The 16,394-nt window shown below is 37.4% G+C and overlaps 2 protein-coding genes across 4 annotated transcripts in view; both read right to left on the reverse strand.

Moving 5' to 3' along the window:
- The window catches only part of cyfip2 (cytoplasmic FMR1 interacting protein 2), a 41,196-nt gene extending 39,458 nt beyond the window's left edge, over positions 1 to 1,738 (reverse strand). For 2 of the 3 annotated variants that reach the window (XM_051649561.1, XM_051649560.1), the window contains exon 1: positions 1,571 to 1,737. The gene's annotated coding sequence lies outside the window, so the exon portion shown is untranslated. Of the gene's footprint in view, positions 1 to 1,570 lie in introns of all 3 variants that reach the window. The other variant, XR_007892496.1, reaches the window with a different exon arrangement.
- A 345-nt stretch (positions 1,739 to 2,083) lies between these two features.
- LOC127412876 (tyrosine-protein kinase ITK/TSK-like) lies at positions 2,084 to 15,715 on the reverse strand. Its single transcript, XM_051649567.1, has 17 exons — positions 15,492 to 15,715; positions 15,237 to 15,341; positions 14,937 to 15,018; positions 14,605 to 14,727; positions 14,464 to 14,495; positions 13,938 to 14,089; positions 10,656 to 10,721; positions 10,500 to 10,554; positions 9,807 to 9,886; positions 9,515 to 9,666; positions 5,093 to 5,167; positions 4,763 to 4,931; positions 4,443 to 4,659; positions 4,277 to 4,341; positions 4,063 to 4,181; positions 3,549 to 3,709; positions 2,084 to 2,833 (listed from the first exon to the last, which is right to left on the reverse strand). Exons 1-17 carry the CDS (start codon positions 15,627 to 15,629, stop codon positions 2,765 to 2,767), a joined length of 1,860 nt encoding a protein of 619 aa, XP_051505527.1. The 5' UTR covers positions 15,630 to 15,715; the 3' UTR covers positions 2,084 to 2,764.
- Positions 15,716 to 16,394: the final 679 nt, after the last annotated feature.

Consider the following 16,394-nt stretch of genomic DNA (forward strand, 5'->3'; position numbering starts at 1 on the left):
TCTTCGTAAATACCATTTCGCAAGTAGAGCACTCGTTTCGTCGTGTTACCTGATGTCTTACCTTGATGTCTGATAATTATTTTTTTTATTGTTGTTATAGACCGAAGAAGTACTCCTTGCTGCAGATGGTAGCTACTGTTGTTGTTTGGGAAAACTTTACCATGGTGACGAAACATTATCCCACCCTCCGTCCCTCCGAGACCAGCAAGCTTTTAAGGTTTTCGGCCCTGGAACAGCCTTTTCTGTAGTGGAAATGCATGGAACAGCTTGAGAATTCACACCGGCCCAGGAACCCACCCCTGAACCACGTGGGTGGTAAAGGGCTAAAAGAGTGTCACATTTGGGTCACACCACTCGCTGGGACAACACCCTTGCTCTCTCAGCAAGCCTTGCATGCATTGAGCTACAATCACTAGACATACAGACAGGACATGTCATTGATGGTTGGCTGAAACAATCTCCCTGATGTACAGACAGAATAAACTGAAACAATCCGTTAGCATATTCTATGGAGTATGGACTGGTCATGAAAGCATCACTCAACTGTAACTTCTTGAGATATTAAATGAACTTTTTAGCCTACCAACCAAGGTGGCTCTATGATGAATAAAATGACCAGCCAGTCTGATTTCTTACCAGCCAATTTTGTAAATGCATTTGAAATGGATTTGACAGACACATGAAAGAATGGTTCATGATGTAGTTAAGCATGCATAATTTCTGTCAGCATGAAGCAGTCTCACTATGAATTTTGTAAAAAACTGAAATCACACTATGGGTTTAAAAACCTTGCTCTCTTTTCAAAAGGAACAGGTACACAATATGCGAGATTATATACACGAGGTGGCTCAACATGACAACATTTTATACAAAATAAATAAATGTGGATGTTATTTGAATAAACAATTTTGCATTACAGCTTAGTCTTTTTCATCAAACCTTATTTTACAGCCTATAAACTCAAAATATGGAGCATTAATAATAACACGAAGGGGGGAAAAAATTAAAACGTGCATTTAAGGAACAAGACTAGAATCAGTCATCCAGTGCGTCATACACCCAGACATCAGCGCAATTTTTAATCAACATAGGCGTTAAAATAACGGTTCAGTTGGTTATAACCTAGCAACAGCCCACAGTCACCAGACGTTCGACAGCTTGAGTAAAACAAAAACGTTCTAATGTGCTTACGTCACAATGGAATGGAACGCTACTGACAGTTAAGTAATTTTATCACACACTAATGTAAACAAATTTAGATAAAGAGCGTTAGATCTCACATAAGATGAGTAAATGTGTGCGTGCGCACCCCCACACTCCACCCATAAAGCAGAGATACTATCAGCACTCTCCATCATAAACCCAGCAAATGAACAATATTCATCCGATTTGTGTAAAACGCCCCCAGATACACTCATAATTGTGGTTAGCTTGCTATAAAACAGATCTGCAATTTCCATCATGCTTGGGGAATAACGTTACACGAACAGGTCCGTGACATCATCCCTCGCGCACCGTCGAACGAGCGCTCTCATCTCTGTAATTCATTAATAGAATTAAATGTACTTACCTGCTAATTGCATGACCGCTCCTGAAATAACGGACGGTTAATGCGAAACGGAGAGAAACGCAGCGAAATAACGTTCGCTCGGTATAGTAGAATTGATGCTCGGGGTTTGGTCTATCGGCTAAACCACCCCACACAAAGAGCAGAAAATGGCTGCAAGTGCATGCTCTTAAAGAGACAGGCGCCCGTTTACAATAGCATCTCTGGAGTGAGTCATCAGTTTACATACTCGGTTTAAATATTTTTCGGGTCACGGAGAAATAGTATGATTATAAACCAAGAAGATTAGGTCAGGATTGATTTTAGGACATTTGTGTGGGTATCCATGGTAAGAAATGTGCATTTACTGCTGTACTTCTTCTGACAAAGCACTATATCACAATGCACTTTCCTCCAATGTGGTTGATTTATATATTTTATTCATGAACACAAAGATATAGAGCCATATACTCCAGAAATGTATTAAGGTATTTATTTATTATATATAACATCTGATTGTGCAGATTGTTTGCTCGTTTCTCTGCATTAGTTTAAAGGATAATTTTCCCTCTGGAAACAGATGAAATAAATATGAACTTCTTTGCCTAAATGGCCCCAAGCTGGATATACAGTGAACATTGGCATGCTGAGGTGTTTCTATTCTGTGCCGTTGTCACAGTAACCAGTGAAGGCATTTGTTACTATTCACCAATCAGCAACAGCAGGTCCACATGATGTGTCTAGAACTGCATGCCAGTTATAATAGACAGTCTGTAGACATTTACAGTAAATCCACATTTATTAAAAACCTTTGAAATACTTTAATCAAATCACATCAACAATTCAGCTTGAGTAATATGTGTTTTTACTTCATGCAGGTAAATGTGATTGAGTTTATTGTGTGTACAACCTTGTGCCAAAAATGAGTAAATGCGATGTTTTGTTAAATACATTGTAACAGCATTACACTAATAAGCAAGAGACATTTTTATGACTCATTTGTGCCTCCTAAGGGACAAATATAGAATGTGTGGGATGTCGTGCATGTACAGAAGCAGGAAAAATGCCATTCAGTGACTGATAATGTGAAATAATAAATGACAAAATAGGGAATCTGGGAAATAAATAACATTTACAAATAAATACACTATGCAATTTGTACAATATACAATATTTTCATAATTTCAACATTAGATAAAGGTGATGGTGTGATCGGAATCAAGGATCTTGATGAAGGCAGGCCAGTTTGTGTAGAAGCAGAGCAAAGGAGGGGCGATCCTCAGGTTTCTGTTAAACAAATATTGTCATGTTTATGCTGCTGTGTCAGAAGTGACAGTAACAAGACGCATAAGCAAATAAATTAATAAACAGTTTAGAACCAAAACAACCATCTGCTGTCAGGAATTACAAAAGCAGAGACACAGCAGGAAGGTTTTCTAAATAAATAACACCATTAATTATGAAAATAATCCCCATTTAAAACGGCTAGAAAGAAACTTGAGAAAACAGATGAAAGTAACTGTAAAATATCACATTGGTTTCAACTGATTATTAAAGTCTTGAAATGTTCAGGGGTATTTTACTTGGTAATCCCCTTATCAAGAATTGTAATGGCTGCACAGGAAAGCCATTCTGCTTTTAGTGCTAATCTTAACCCCATACTACTATTAGTTGAAATTAACCTAAGTATCTGTTTTCTTTCGTTTGGATGCCCAAAGAAGTTATTCCTTAACACGTATCACAAACAGCACCGCGTTAAAGCAGGGCGAGAACATAACTAACTTCCTTGATAGGCCCTGTTCTTGTAAGTATCTTTGAGAAAAACAGTAAACCCGCCCTTTTTGGGTAATGTCGTTACATACTTTGTATTATTCAGCTACTATTTAATTTGTTGAGATGATCTGCTATACTGAAAACCTTATGTGTTTGGGTAGTTTTGATGTGTTATGATTCTTGTTATAGTGGACCTATGTTTGCAAGGTGGATCAGTTTCCTCCCTCACCTCTTTCCAGCTCCACTGCATTAAATCATACACACTCTGTGGACAGAGGCGGGGTCTCAGAAGGAGACGCAGTTTTGCATTGAGGGCCTCCACCACCTCTGAATTGCTACGGTTATCATAGGGCACACGTCCTTCACTGTACACCTCCCACATGAACACACCTGGAAATAGAACATTAGTCAGTACATAGGGGTAACATCAATTTTAGAATGTGTTGGTCCTTATAAGTGTTGATTAATTTAAAGCTGATGTAAATTTTTCAATGCTCAACGCTCAAACAAACTGAGCAATGTTTTGATAGTGGATCCAGGGAGAAATCAACCTACAAATTACTTACTTGTAGTTGTGTCTGCATAAGCTGCTTATGCAGACACAACTACTAATAAGTAATTTAAAAAAATCAAAACATTGCTCTGTTTGTTTGAGCATCCCGACCAGCACAACACAGCAACATTATGCTAGCTTTTTCCAAGTCTTTTATTAACATTAGCTCAATGTATCAATATGGACTCACCAAATGACCACACGTCTGACTTGCTGCTATACTTCCCAAATCTTATAACCTCCGGAGAGGACCATCTGACTGGAAATTTGGTCCCATATGAACTGGTGTACTGGTCATCTAGCACAAACCTGCAGAAACAGGTGAGAATGTCCCATTGCACACAACATGAGGCCTTAAAGAGCAGTGACTTGGGTCTCTTCAATACCGAGGCACTTATATTCACCTGGTCATTCCAAAATCTGATATCTTCACCACATGATCATTAGAAACGAGGCAGTTTCTTGCAGCCTGTTAAAGAGCAAAATTTTAGAACAAATGCGCAAAAGTTCATCCCAATAAAGCAAGAAATTCTACTTAATAAGATAAATAGACTCTTTATATATGCTTACCAAGTCTCTGTGGATGAAGTTGGAGCTCTCCAGGTAGGCCATCCCCTCACTTACATCCAAGCACATCCCTTGGAGTACCTCCTGGGAAAGACAGCCTTTTTTGTCACGCAAGAAGTCTGTCAAGCAGCCATTTTCCATGAATTCAAATACCAGATACATTGGTGAGCGCTGAGTGACCACTCCATACAACTGTACCAGCTTAGTGTGGGACAGTTTCCTGGGGAGGAAAACCATAAAATTCTTTGTTGCTAAACTTATGAGATTGAATATTTCTCAACATTTCCTTGTCCTTTGAATCACAAACAGTTTACGTTACTCACATCATAATATGCGCCTCCTCTTTAAATTCCTCCTCTGACATGAAACCCTCACGAACAGTCTTAACTGCCACCTGCTGCTCATGCCAGTATCCTTTCCAAACCAAGCCAAACTGTCCACTGCCCAATTCCTCACTTAAAATCAGTTCATCTGGGTGAATCTCCCACTTCTCTGTTAGATAGAAAAGTTTTGACCAAGCAATTGCACATCTTACACATTAGTATGAAATGTAAATTTACTGTAATACCTATAAAGACTTAATGATACTGTAACTATAGGTCATATTCTGTAATTAAACACATCTTTAAAGTTTAACTTCTACAGTACAATACCTGATGACAGCTCTTTGATCCTTGAAGAGTTTTGAACATTTCTAGAGACACAGTGCCTCAGCCTGGTTATCAAACCTGCCACGATTATAGGCACAGGAGAAAAACAATACTCTGATGTAGTAATCTGTGGTTTAGAGTTGGAAATTTTATACAAACTTAAAGGAATATTCCAGGTTCAATACAAGTTAAGCTCAGTCAGCAGCATTTGTGGCACAATACTGATTACCACAATTTATTTTTTTACTCTTGTTCCTCCTTTTCTTTAAATAAAGCAAGAATCTGGGTAACAGCGAGGCACTTACAATGGAAGTGAATGGGGGCCAATCTGTAAATGTTAAAATACTCACTGTTTTAAAAGTATAGCCACAAGACATAAACAATATGCGTTAACATGATTTTAGTGTGATAAAATCGCATACTAACCTTTTCTGTGTACATTTATAGCCAATTTTACAACTTTGCTGCCATTATGATGTAATGTCAACAAACCCTAAGACCCTATAATGACTGTAAAAATGACAAACAACTTTACAGCTCAAATAATACACAAGTTTTAACAGAATAATTAATGTAAGTGCTTTTATAAAATAATATGCTCCACGTTTCTGCCTTTAAAACCTCCAAAAATTGTCCTCATTCACTTCCATTGTAAGTGCCTCACTGCAACTTAAAATTAATTAATTAATTAATTAATTTTTAGCCCCTTTTCTCCCCAATTTGGAATGCCCAATTCCCACTACTTACAATGTCCTCGTGGTGGCGCGGTTACAAGTCTCAGTTGCCTCCACTTCTGAGATAGTCAATCCGCGCATCGTATCATGTGGCTCGCTGTGCATGACACCGCGGAAACTCACAGCATGTGGAGGCTCATGCTACTCTCCGCGATCCACGCACAACTTACCACGCGCCCCATTGAGAGCGAGAACCCCTAATCGCGACCACGAGGAGGTTACACCATGTGACTCTACCCTCCCTAGCAACCGGGCCAATTTGGTTGCTTAGGAGACCTGGCTGGAGTCACTCAGCACACCCTGGATTTGAACTCACGACTCCAGGGGTGGTAGTCAGCGTCAATACTTGCTGACCTACCCAGGCCCCCAATTTTTGTGTTTTTTAAAGAAAAGGATGGACGAATCGAAATCATTTTTTGTGGTAATCAACATTATGTCCAAAAATGCTGTTGATTGAGCTTAACTTGTATTGAACCTGTAATATTCTCTAAGTGTAACTCTTAATGTACAACCCAAATTCCGAAAAAGTTGGGACAGTAGGAAAAATGCAAATAAAAACAAAAATGAGTGATTTGTAAATTATATTCACCCTTTGCTATATTGAAAGCTCTACAGCTACACATTATATAATGTTTTAACCTGTGAATTTCCTACTTTTATTTTTATTTTTTATGTACAGTAATTTCAAATCAGATGATTGCAACACGCTCCAAAAACGTTGGGACAATCGAGTGTTTACCACTGTGAAACATCACCATTTGTTCTAATAATAATTTGGGCACTGAAGACACAAGTTTGTTACGTTTAGAAAGTGGAATTTTTCCCCATTCATCCATTATGTAGGTCTTTAGCTGCACAATTGTATCGGGTCTTCATTGCCATCTGGTGTGCTTCATAATGCACCACACATTCTCAATTGGAGACAGGTCAGGACTGCAGGCAGGCTAGTCTAGCACCCAAACTTTCTGCTTACACAGCCATGCGCTTGTAATCCAGGAAGTATATGGTTTGAAGTTGTCCTGCTGGAAAATGCAGGGACGTCCCTGGAAAAGACGGTGCTGGATGGCAGTATATGTTGCTCCAAAATCTTTACATATCTGTCTGCATTCATGGTGTTCTCACAGATGTGCGAGTTACCCATGCCATGGGCACTGACACACCCCTGGCCCATACAGACACTGGCCTTTGGACTTGACGCAAATAACAGCTTGGATGGTCCTTTTCCTCTTTGGACCGGATAACACTATTTGAAATGTGGACTCTTCAGACCAAAAACACAGTTCCACTGTTCTACTTTCCATCTAAGATGAGACCGAGCCCAGAGAAGTTGGCAGCGCTTCTGGGCAGTGTTGATGTTGGGCTTCTGCTTTGCATAGTAAAGTCTTAAGTAGCATCTGTGGATGCAGCGGTGAGTGGTGTTGACTAACAAAGGATTACTAAAGTTATTCCAATCCCATATTCATGATATCCATTACAGATGAATGATGTTTTTTGAGACAGTGATGTCCGAGGGATCAGAGATCACACGCATTCAGATGTGGCTTTCGTCTTTCCCTTTATGCACCAAGATTTGACCAAATTCCTTGAATCTTTTAACTACAGTTGAAGTCAGAAGTTTACATACACCTTAGCCAAATACATTTAAACTCAGTTTTTCACAATTCCTGATATTTAATCGTAGAAAACATTCCCTGTCTTAGGTCAGTTAGGATCACTACTTTATTTTAAGTCAGAATAATAGTAGAGAGAATGATTTATTTCAGCTTTTATTTCTTTCATCACATTCCCAGTGGGTCGAATGTTTACATACACTTTGTTTTTACATGGTAGCATTGCCTTTAAATTGTTTAACTTGGGTTAAACATTTGAGATAGCCTTCCACAAGTTTCTGGACATTTGGCCCATTCCTCCAGACAGAACTGGTTAAACTGAGTCAGGTTTGTAGGCCTCCTTGCTTGCACACGCTTTTTCAGTTCTGCCAACAAATTTTCTATCATATTGACGTCAGGGCTTTGTGATGGCCACTCCAATACCTTGACTTTGTTGTCCTTAAGCCATTTTGCCACAACTTTGGAGGTATGCTTGGGGTCATTGTCCATTTGGAAGACCCATTTGTGACCGAGCTTTAACTTCCTGGCTGGTGTCTTGAGATGTTGCTTCAATATATCCACATAATTTTCCTTCCTCATGATGCCATCTATTTTGTGAAGTGCACCAGTCCCTCCTGCAGCAAAGCACCCCCACAACATGATGCTGACACTCCCATGCTTCACGGTTGGAATGGTGTTCTTTGGCTTGCAAGCCTCACCCTTTTATGGCAAAACAGTCCAATTTTTGTTTCATTAGACCAGAGGACATTTCTCCAAAAAGTAAGATCTTTGTCCCCATGTGCACTTGCAAACTGTAGTCTGGCTTTTTTATGGTGGTTTTGGAGCAGTGGCTTCTTCTTTGCAGAGCAGCCTTTCAGGTTATGCCGATATATGTCTCGTTTTACTGTGGATATAGACACTTGTCTACCTGTTTCCTCCATCATCTTCACAAGGTCCTTTGCTGTTGTTCTTGGGTTGATTTGCACTTTTCGCACCAAACTACGTTCATCACTTGGAGACAGAATGCGTCTCCTTCCTGATTGGTATGATGGCTGCATGGTCCCATGGTGTTTATACTTGTGTACTATTGTTTGTACAGATGAACGTGGTACCTTCAGGCATTTGGAAATTGCTCCCAAGGATGAACCAAACTTGTGGAGGTCCACCATTTTTTTTCTTAGGTCTTGGCTGATTTCTTTTGATTTTCCCATGATGTCAAAGAGGCACTGAGTTTAAAGGTAAGCCTTAAAATAAATCCACAGGTACACCTCCAATTGACTCCAATTAGCCTATCAGAAGCTAAATTAGGCCTGACATAATTTTCTGGAATTTTACAAGTTGCTTAAAGGCACAGTTAACTTAGTGTATGTAAACTTCTGACCCACTGGAATTGTGATATAGTCAATTAAAAGTGAAACAATCTGTCTGTAAACAATTGTTGGAAAAATTACTTGTGTCATGCACAAAGTATCTAAAAGTCCTAAACAACTTGCCAAAACTATAGTTTGCTAATATGAAATCTGTGGAGTGGTTAAAAAATGAGTTTTAATGACATCATCCTAAGTGTATGTAAACTTCTGACTTCAACTGTATATTGTGCACTATAGAGGGTGAAATGCCCAAAATCCTTCCAGTTTGTCTTTGGGGAACATTGTTCTCAAAGTGCTGGATTATTTGCTGAAGCATCTCTTGGCAAATTGACAAGACTTGAACGATCCTTGCTCTTGAAGGACTAGGCTGTTTTTGGAGGCTCCTTATATACTATGACACAATTGCCTCAACTGTTTAATATCTCCTGTTTCACATCGCCTTGTTATTTCAACTCGTCAAATTGTTATTAGTCTTAAATTGCCCCTGTCTCAACTTTTTTAGAGAGAGTTGCAATCAACTGATTTTAAATTACTGTACATAAAATTATTATTATTTTTTTTAAAACATCATATAATCTGTAGTTGTAGTGCTTTCAATATAGCAAAGGGTGAATATAATTTACAAATCACTCTTTTGTTTTTTTTTTTTTTTTTTTTTTTTTTTACATTTTTCATACTGTCCCAACTTTTTTGGAATTGGTGTTGTAGTAGGCTATGTTTTTTAAACCATACCTGCTGAATTGTGTTGGTGATAACGGATGAGTTCAGGAATACTGGAGAACACATATTTCTCAGCTAAGTAATACTTTATGTTTTCACCCTCTGTCTCTTTTATCTGGTAGTGCTTTACTAAGGGGTACTTTTCTCCATCTGACCTGTAGATACTGTAAGTAAAGTTCATCAAAATAGTCAGTGCACCAATGTAAGATAATATTAAAAGAGATCATTTGGATAAATTGGGAAGATACAGTATTTGTGGTAATGAAAGTCATTGTATTATTTATTATATTGTTGAATTATTTACCATGAAGCTCTGGTAAATATCGACACTGTGTAGACTCCAGCATGTCTCGAGTCACGAACCATAAAGCCTCCATCCTTGTTCTATTAATAAGACATTCTGATGTTAACCATAAATTTGTATGGTTCATATTAATATTTATATTTTTTGTGTTAAAATCGAATATGAATAATATTCATTTCTTATTTCAATTCAACAGAAAGGCATAAAGATAAATGCATCTGTATGGCACTTGTTGTCTGAGGGGCAGTAATGGCTCTGTTGCAGAGACAGAGTTCATGCCAGTTGCTGATAATGGGTACTAAAGGTGACATGTTGACCTGACTCACACTTCACATACATGTCTGAGATCTCCTCTCATATTTAAAACATAACATGTACGACAGACATGACAGGAAACGCAGCAGCCACATTCTAAGGGCTGTGGATTTCTGTTTGAACTCTGTACAGTTTGCCTGCACAGTCTGCAGATGTTGCTCTAGCAGGCTTGCAGAGACCCCCAACTTTATGCAAAGCCCAAAACAGTGAAAATGTACTGAAATGACGTACAGATTTTGACTAAGTGTTTGTTTTTTCTCATACTGAAAATGCAACATTAACACTGCTAACTTTTATGGTTATCTGACTTCTTGACATGGAAACATTCTAAACATTGATACGATACAGTATATTTGATTGCCGTTAGTGTTGCTTTACCTCTCTCATTAGTAACTCCTCTGCCTCTGTCCGGGTCATGTCCTTATTGTACCATCTATAAAAGAACAAAGCATTAGAAAAAACAGAAAACATTACAGAGTGAACATGCATGTACAGTAACGTGTGTAATTCTAAAATAAACGGTACAAAACGTACTCAAATTTCTCAATGTCGTTTGAAATTTTTTCTGCAACGTATATGCAAGGCACTGATCCAACATTTCTGTAATAGAAGAGAGACAGAACAAGAAAATCAGATATTTGCTTGTATTTTTGGTCAAAAACATATACTGTATATATATATATATATATACAGTGTTGGGGAGTAACGGAATACATGTAACGGGATTACGTATTTAAAATACAAAATATAAGTAACTGTATTCCAATTCAGTTACAATTCAAATCATTGGTAATTAGAATACAGTTACATTCAAAAAGTATTTTGATTACTGAAGAGATTACTTTACATTTTATTGTCATATGTTTCATTTAATATTTAGTCCTTTCAGATGGAAAACATTTATACATATAAATGATGCGATCCAAAGTGCATTTGAACAGCGGTGAAACATTTTCTTATGATGTGTTACATTCATACGAGCAGACAGAGAAGTACGTTTTAAGTAAGTTTGGAGCAGAAGAAATTGAAATAAACCTTGTGTAAATTGTCAGCTTTACGCTAAGCTAAAATGCTATTTCTAGCCATTTTACATGCACGTTACCAGGCACGATCATATTTTTTTTTATCAAGAAAATTCACATTAGATCATAATTTCTATTTTTCTAGTAAGACCTTTGATATTAGGGTAAAAATCTTATTCTTGATGATAATTTTTGTATTGTTTTCCTGTAAAAAATATCTACAAATCCTTAAAACAAGAACAATTTGATTAATCTTGTTTTAGAAACAACACTGCATAAGATATTTAGGTTTTTCAGAGAATGTATTTTTAACATGTATTTTGTCTTACTGTACTGGCAGAGTTTTTATAGTCAAAACAAGTGAAAAAAATCTACCAGTGCTGAAGAAGTAATCTAAAGTATTTAGAATCCGTTACTGACCTTGAGTAATCTAATGGAATACGTTACAAATTACATTATACAGCATGTATTCTGTAATCTGTAGTGGAATACATTTCAAAAGTAACCCTCTCAACCCTGTATCTATCTATCTATCTATCTATCTATCTATCTATCTATCTATATAACTTAAATTGCACAATTAAATTACAGTCAATAAATAAAGAAAATGGCAGGATACTTACAGATTGCTGCTTGTGCTATTACACATAATTCCTCATTTAAAATATAACACTCCCCTCCTAGTTTTCATTGATGCAAAATCATTATTGACTTTGTCAAATCTGCCCAGCAATCACATGGTTGATACTTATTTTCTCAAAACTACTGAGCAGATCCTGTGTCGTGGTGAAGCCTACCTATAGGCCTACTGTTTATCATGGTTACCATATGTTTGTTCATAATGTAAGAATACATTATGAACATCCATATTCCTAACCATAGAGCCTTTAAGGCTGAGTCCTGGCACCTTTCTCCCATCGCGATCTTGCAAGCTGGGGGCAGGGTGACACGATTTGGTGCACTTATCTCCCATTGCGATCTTGCGAGCTCTGTGCGGGGGCGGGGTGGCACAATTTGGGGCACCTTTCTCACATCGCGATCTTGCGAGCCAGGGGTGGGGCGGCACAATTCTGGGTACCTTTCTCCCATCGCGATTTTGCGAGCTCTGTTCGGGGCGGCCTGGCAGGTAGCCTACCCTGTGTGCCGCCCCAGAGAGCTTTACCGCCCTAGGCGCCTGCCCAGGAGCACTTTTACGATTTCTGAGGCCCCAAGCAACGAAAATGTTTGCTTAAAAAAATTACATAAAATGTATTTTAAATCATAATTTTAAATTCACCCTTCAACCATTGTAGCTGTATGTTTTCCAGTTTTTCCATAATACAGTGATAAAAAAACAACAAATATATATTTACCTACATATATATATATATATATATATATATATATATATATATATATATATATATATATAATTTTTTTTTTTTTTTTTTTTTTTTTTAAATGTGTGTGTGTGTGTGTGTGTGTGCAAAACCTACTACTTCACCCAGTAACATTTTGGAATTCAGTTGTTATTTATTAATATTATAACCCAACCATTATTTATTGTTGTCCGGTTTGTCGTTATAATATGATACAGTATAATTATTACTTTGAGGATTTGTTGTATACAATAGTAATATATTCCTGTCTTATTTAATTTACTTTCACCTGGAGTTTATATTCTGATGCTGAGGCTGTATAATATGTAAGCATCGTAGGCAACGTTCGTATTGTAACAATAAACATACAAGGTACAGCAGCCCCTCAGCACACTAGAGCAGAAGAGCGCTGACAACAGCGTATTTGCGCATGAACCCCTCAAGCATTTTTTTGCGGAGCCCCCCCGCCAGACGTCCGGTGCCCCACGTGGTTGCGTGGTGGTTAAAACCGCTACTGCGCCTGCCTATGTCGCCTATACCAGAATCCGCTACAGACTTAATAATAGTCATAGTCATACAGACGTTTTTTAATGTTTTAATTTTATGGGTGTTTTAGTATCATAGCAACATGTTGATTTGTTATATAAACTACCAAATTTCACTGAAATAAAATACTCGTGCAAATCATTTTGAAAGGACAGTTTTCATTGTTTCATGCTAAATACTACAACATCAACATAATAATGGACAAGATTACACCTAATTTCAAGCAAAGCATTTTATGGAGATCTTGCCGATTAGAGGATATACACGAACCAACAAAGCACATCATGGTTTTTACCACTTCCATTATTTAATTCTCACCCCTTGATAGTTGTCTCTACCCTTATGATCTTAAACTTTTTAAACAGTGCAGACCTGCTCAAATTTGTAAACGATCAAATACAATGAACACATTATGATATTCCAGGCAATTATGCTATAGTACATTACATTTACTTGTAATTAATTTAACATGTTTAAAAATTAACCGTATTGTATTTTTTCAAGACTTAGGAGTATTTTTGCAATGGATATTTTTTATTGTTGTTTTTGAGGATAACCTGCAGACTGTACTAGTCCACCTGTACAGTTAATTTGTAAATCAAATTAATGTAACACTGATTTGTTTTTGCTTTTAGGACTATAAGAAAAAACATCACAAAATCATATATAATTGTACTTCAGATTATATATCTATTTATATAATGAGTCTTGAAGCCTGACATTCATGAAGGTGGGTTGAAAGGGTGTGGCATGTATTTTGTTTAATGATCTCCTTTGGCAATGAGAAATATTGTATCCGTGTTGTCACTTTTGATTTCACATTGGAGGGCATTACCTAAATCAAACTTAAAAGATTACGAATTATTATTATTATAATTATTTATATTTACCCATTTTTGTCTCTCACAGTCCACCAGTTTGGTTCTGAACTGTCAACGACAACATACTCTTCATCTTTGTGCAGTGGAAGGTCTGTATCTTCTTCAGGGTGGAAATTTCTTAAAGCCACAACAATTCTCTCCTCTAAATCTAAAAATCGGCACTAGAGGTAAAACACAGACAGCTCAATTAAAAGCATCTCATCCAAAAACCATCTTGATTATACTGTTCTAACAGCCAAAACAAAACAAAGATTTGAAGATGGAAAATTTGACATTTAAAGCTAAATAAAACATTTATCAAGTCTATAATCAATTTAGAGCTGAGCATAACTATATATATATATATATATATATATATATATATATATATTCACTATAGAAATTTCCATGACATTTTAAGGTTTTATTCACTTTCAGGTCTTTTCCAGGCCTGGAAATCACAATTTGCAGATATTTCCAGGGTTTACTACAGCTGTGGGAACCCTGTACATAAGCATTAAAATTAGAAACCAGTGAGAGACACTGAATGACATACCTTTGGATCTGGAGTTGGCGGAAGAGGTTTGGCTGTAAGACAAAATGCAACATCTTATAAACTTATGACAATGATGGAAATTGACTTTTGCAGCTCTGGGAGCAGCTGTTTTATTTCCAGCAAAAGTAAGAGAGTTTGCACCTCCATTGGGATAATATTCACTGCATCCCGTTGCCAGCTTATCTGTCTGATGACAACATCTCCATTTCCCTTCTCCCCAGAAATTAGGATGATACTTCATAAACAAGTTGTTACATTGTGTCGCTTGATATAATAAAGAAATGAGACAAAAGATAAAAGTATTTACATTTTTAATATTGAAGTATTGATGAAAAAAGATAATACATTCTCTCCACAGTCCACAACTTTACACAAAAAATAAGAATGTGTTTTTCTTTTCTATTTTTTTTTCTTCATGTTTCACTTTTCTGTTTTCTTTAGGATGTGTATAGCATTTTGTAACAGCTGTTCACCTTCTTTCAAAGCTCTGACCCATTTTAACCTGCAGTCATTGTCTGGAGCAAAGACGTAAAGGTAGTAGCTGTCATGGGCGATCTGTCACAAACATTAACAAACAAATAAACAAACCAATAAAATGTATGCGTAATGTAAGCAAAAATCAAACAAATAGAAAGTTCATTGGTATATTTGTTAGTCACAAGACTATCATGAGAATCGTTGATAGCATTATGTTCACAATATTTACAGACTGTCTTCTATATGCACTCTTTTTGCCCGACAAAGACGTTCGACAAACATCACTTCATTCTCACCTGGAAAGGGTACTTGTAATCACATGGTATGGGAGCATCACTTCGTACAATCTCCACACACTTGATGTGCGATAGCTCAATGCAACCTTTCTGAGTTGGCCTTTTCTAAAGTAATATAAAAAAGGCATGACATGTTATTCTGTTGCATTCTATTGGTACATCACAGGTAGGTTATTCTATTTACTTACAGCATTTCTGCATATAATGCATAAGCAAATCTTGACAGTAATGTCACCAGAAGGTGTGAATACCTACCCTAGGGCGATGTTCGAAGTATGTCAGATCCTGTGTATTTAACATGAAAATTCTCTCTTTGTAATTGCATGGTGAAGTTCTTCTCTTCTGCTGTGATTTCTTGTACAAGGTTTCCTTCAAGATGACCCTTGGGTACATGGTGAAATTTAGCTATTTATCTACCACATGGAAGGTTGACTCATGGCAAAGCTCGTAATGTTTGGCAATCACTAGCTATACACAGGTAGAATTCATACTGATGTATAAAGCATAGGTTTCCGGAGTAGATACTCAGGGTAAACCACTTCCTGAGGTAGGCTGCACAAGAAACTCTCAAGCAATCACCAACGCACAAACACACACTCTCTCTCTCTCTCTCTCTCTCTCTCTCACACACACACACTCTCTCTCTCTCTCTCTCTCTCTCTCTCACTCTCTCACTCTCTCTCTCACACACACACACTCTCTCTCTCTCTCTCTCTCTCTCTCTCTCTCTCACTCTCTCTCTCTCACACACACACACACTCTCTCTCTCTCTCTCTCTCACACACACACACACACTCTCTCTCTCTCTCTCTCTCACACACACACACACTCTCTCTCTCTCTCTCTCTCTCTCTCTCTCACTCTCTCTCTCTCACACACACACACACTCTCTCTCACTCTCTCTCTCACACACACACACTCTCTCTCTCTCTCTCTCTCTCTCTCACTCTCTCTCTCTCACACACACACACTCTCTCTCTCTCTCTCTCTCTCTCTCTCTCACACACACACACACACACACTCTCTCTCTCTCTCTCTCACACACACACACACACACACACACACACACACACACACACACACACACACATACACAATGCCATATATGATAACTTGTAATAATACATATTATATAATTATTATTTATTAATAATTATA

Source organism: Myxocyprinus asiaticus, chromosome 22 (genome assembly GCF_019703515.2).
Source record: "Myxocyprinus asiaticus isolate MX2 ecotype Aquarium Trade chromosome 22, UBuf_Myxa_2, whole genome shotgun sequence".
Lineage (NCBI taxonomy): Eukaryota > Metazoa > Chordata > Actinopteri > Cypriniformes > Catostomidae > Myxocyprinus > Myxocyprinus asiaticus.

Coding starts and splice junctions, on each gene's coding strand:
- LOC127412876 (XM_051649567.1), bottom strand. CDS start 15,629: ATGTACCCAAGGGTCATCTTGAAGGAAACCTTGTACAAGAAATCACAG. Junction 5,168..9,514: donor TCACCAACACAATTCAGCAG/GTATGGTTTAAA, acceptor TAATCGTGGCAG/GTTTGATAACCAGGCTGAGG. Junction 4,660..4,762: donor GAGGAGGCGCATATTATGAT/GTGAGTAACGTA, acceptor TTTCCTCCCCAG/GAAACTGTCCCACACTAAGC.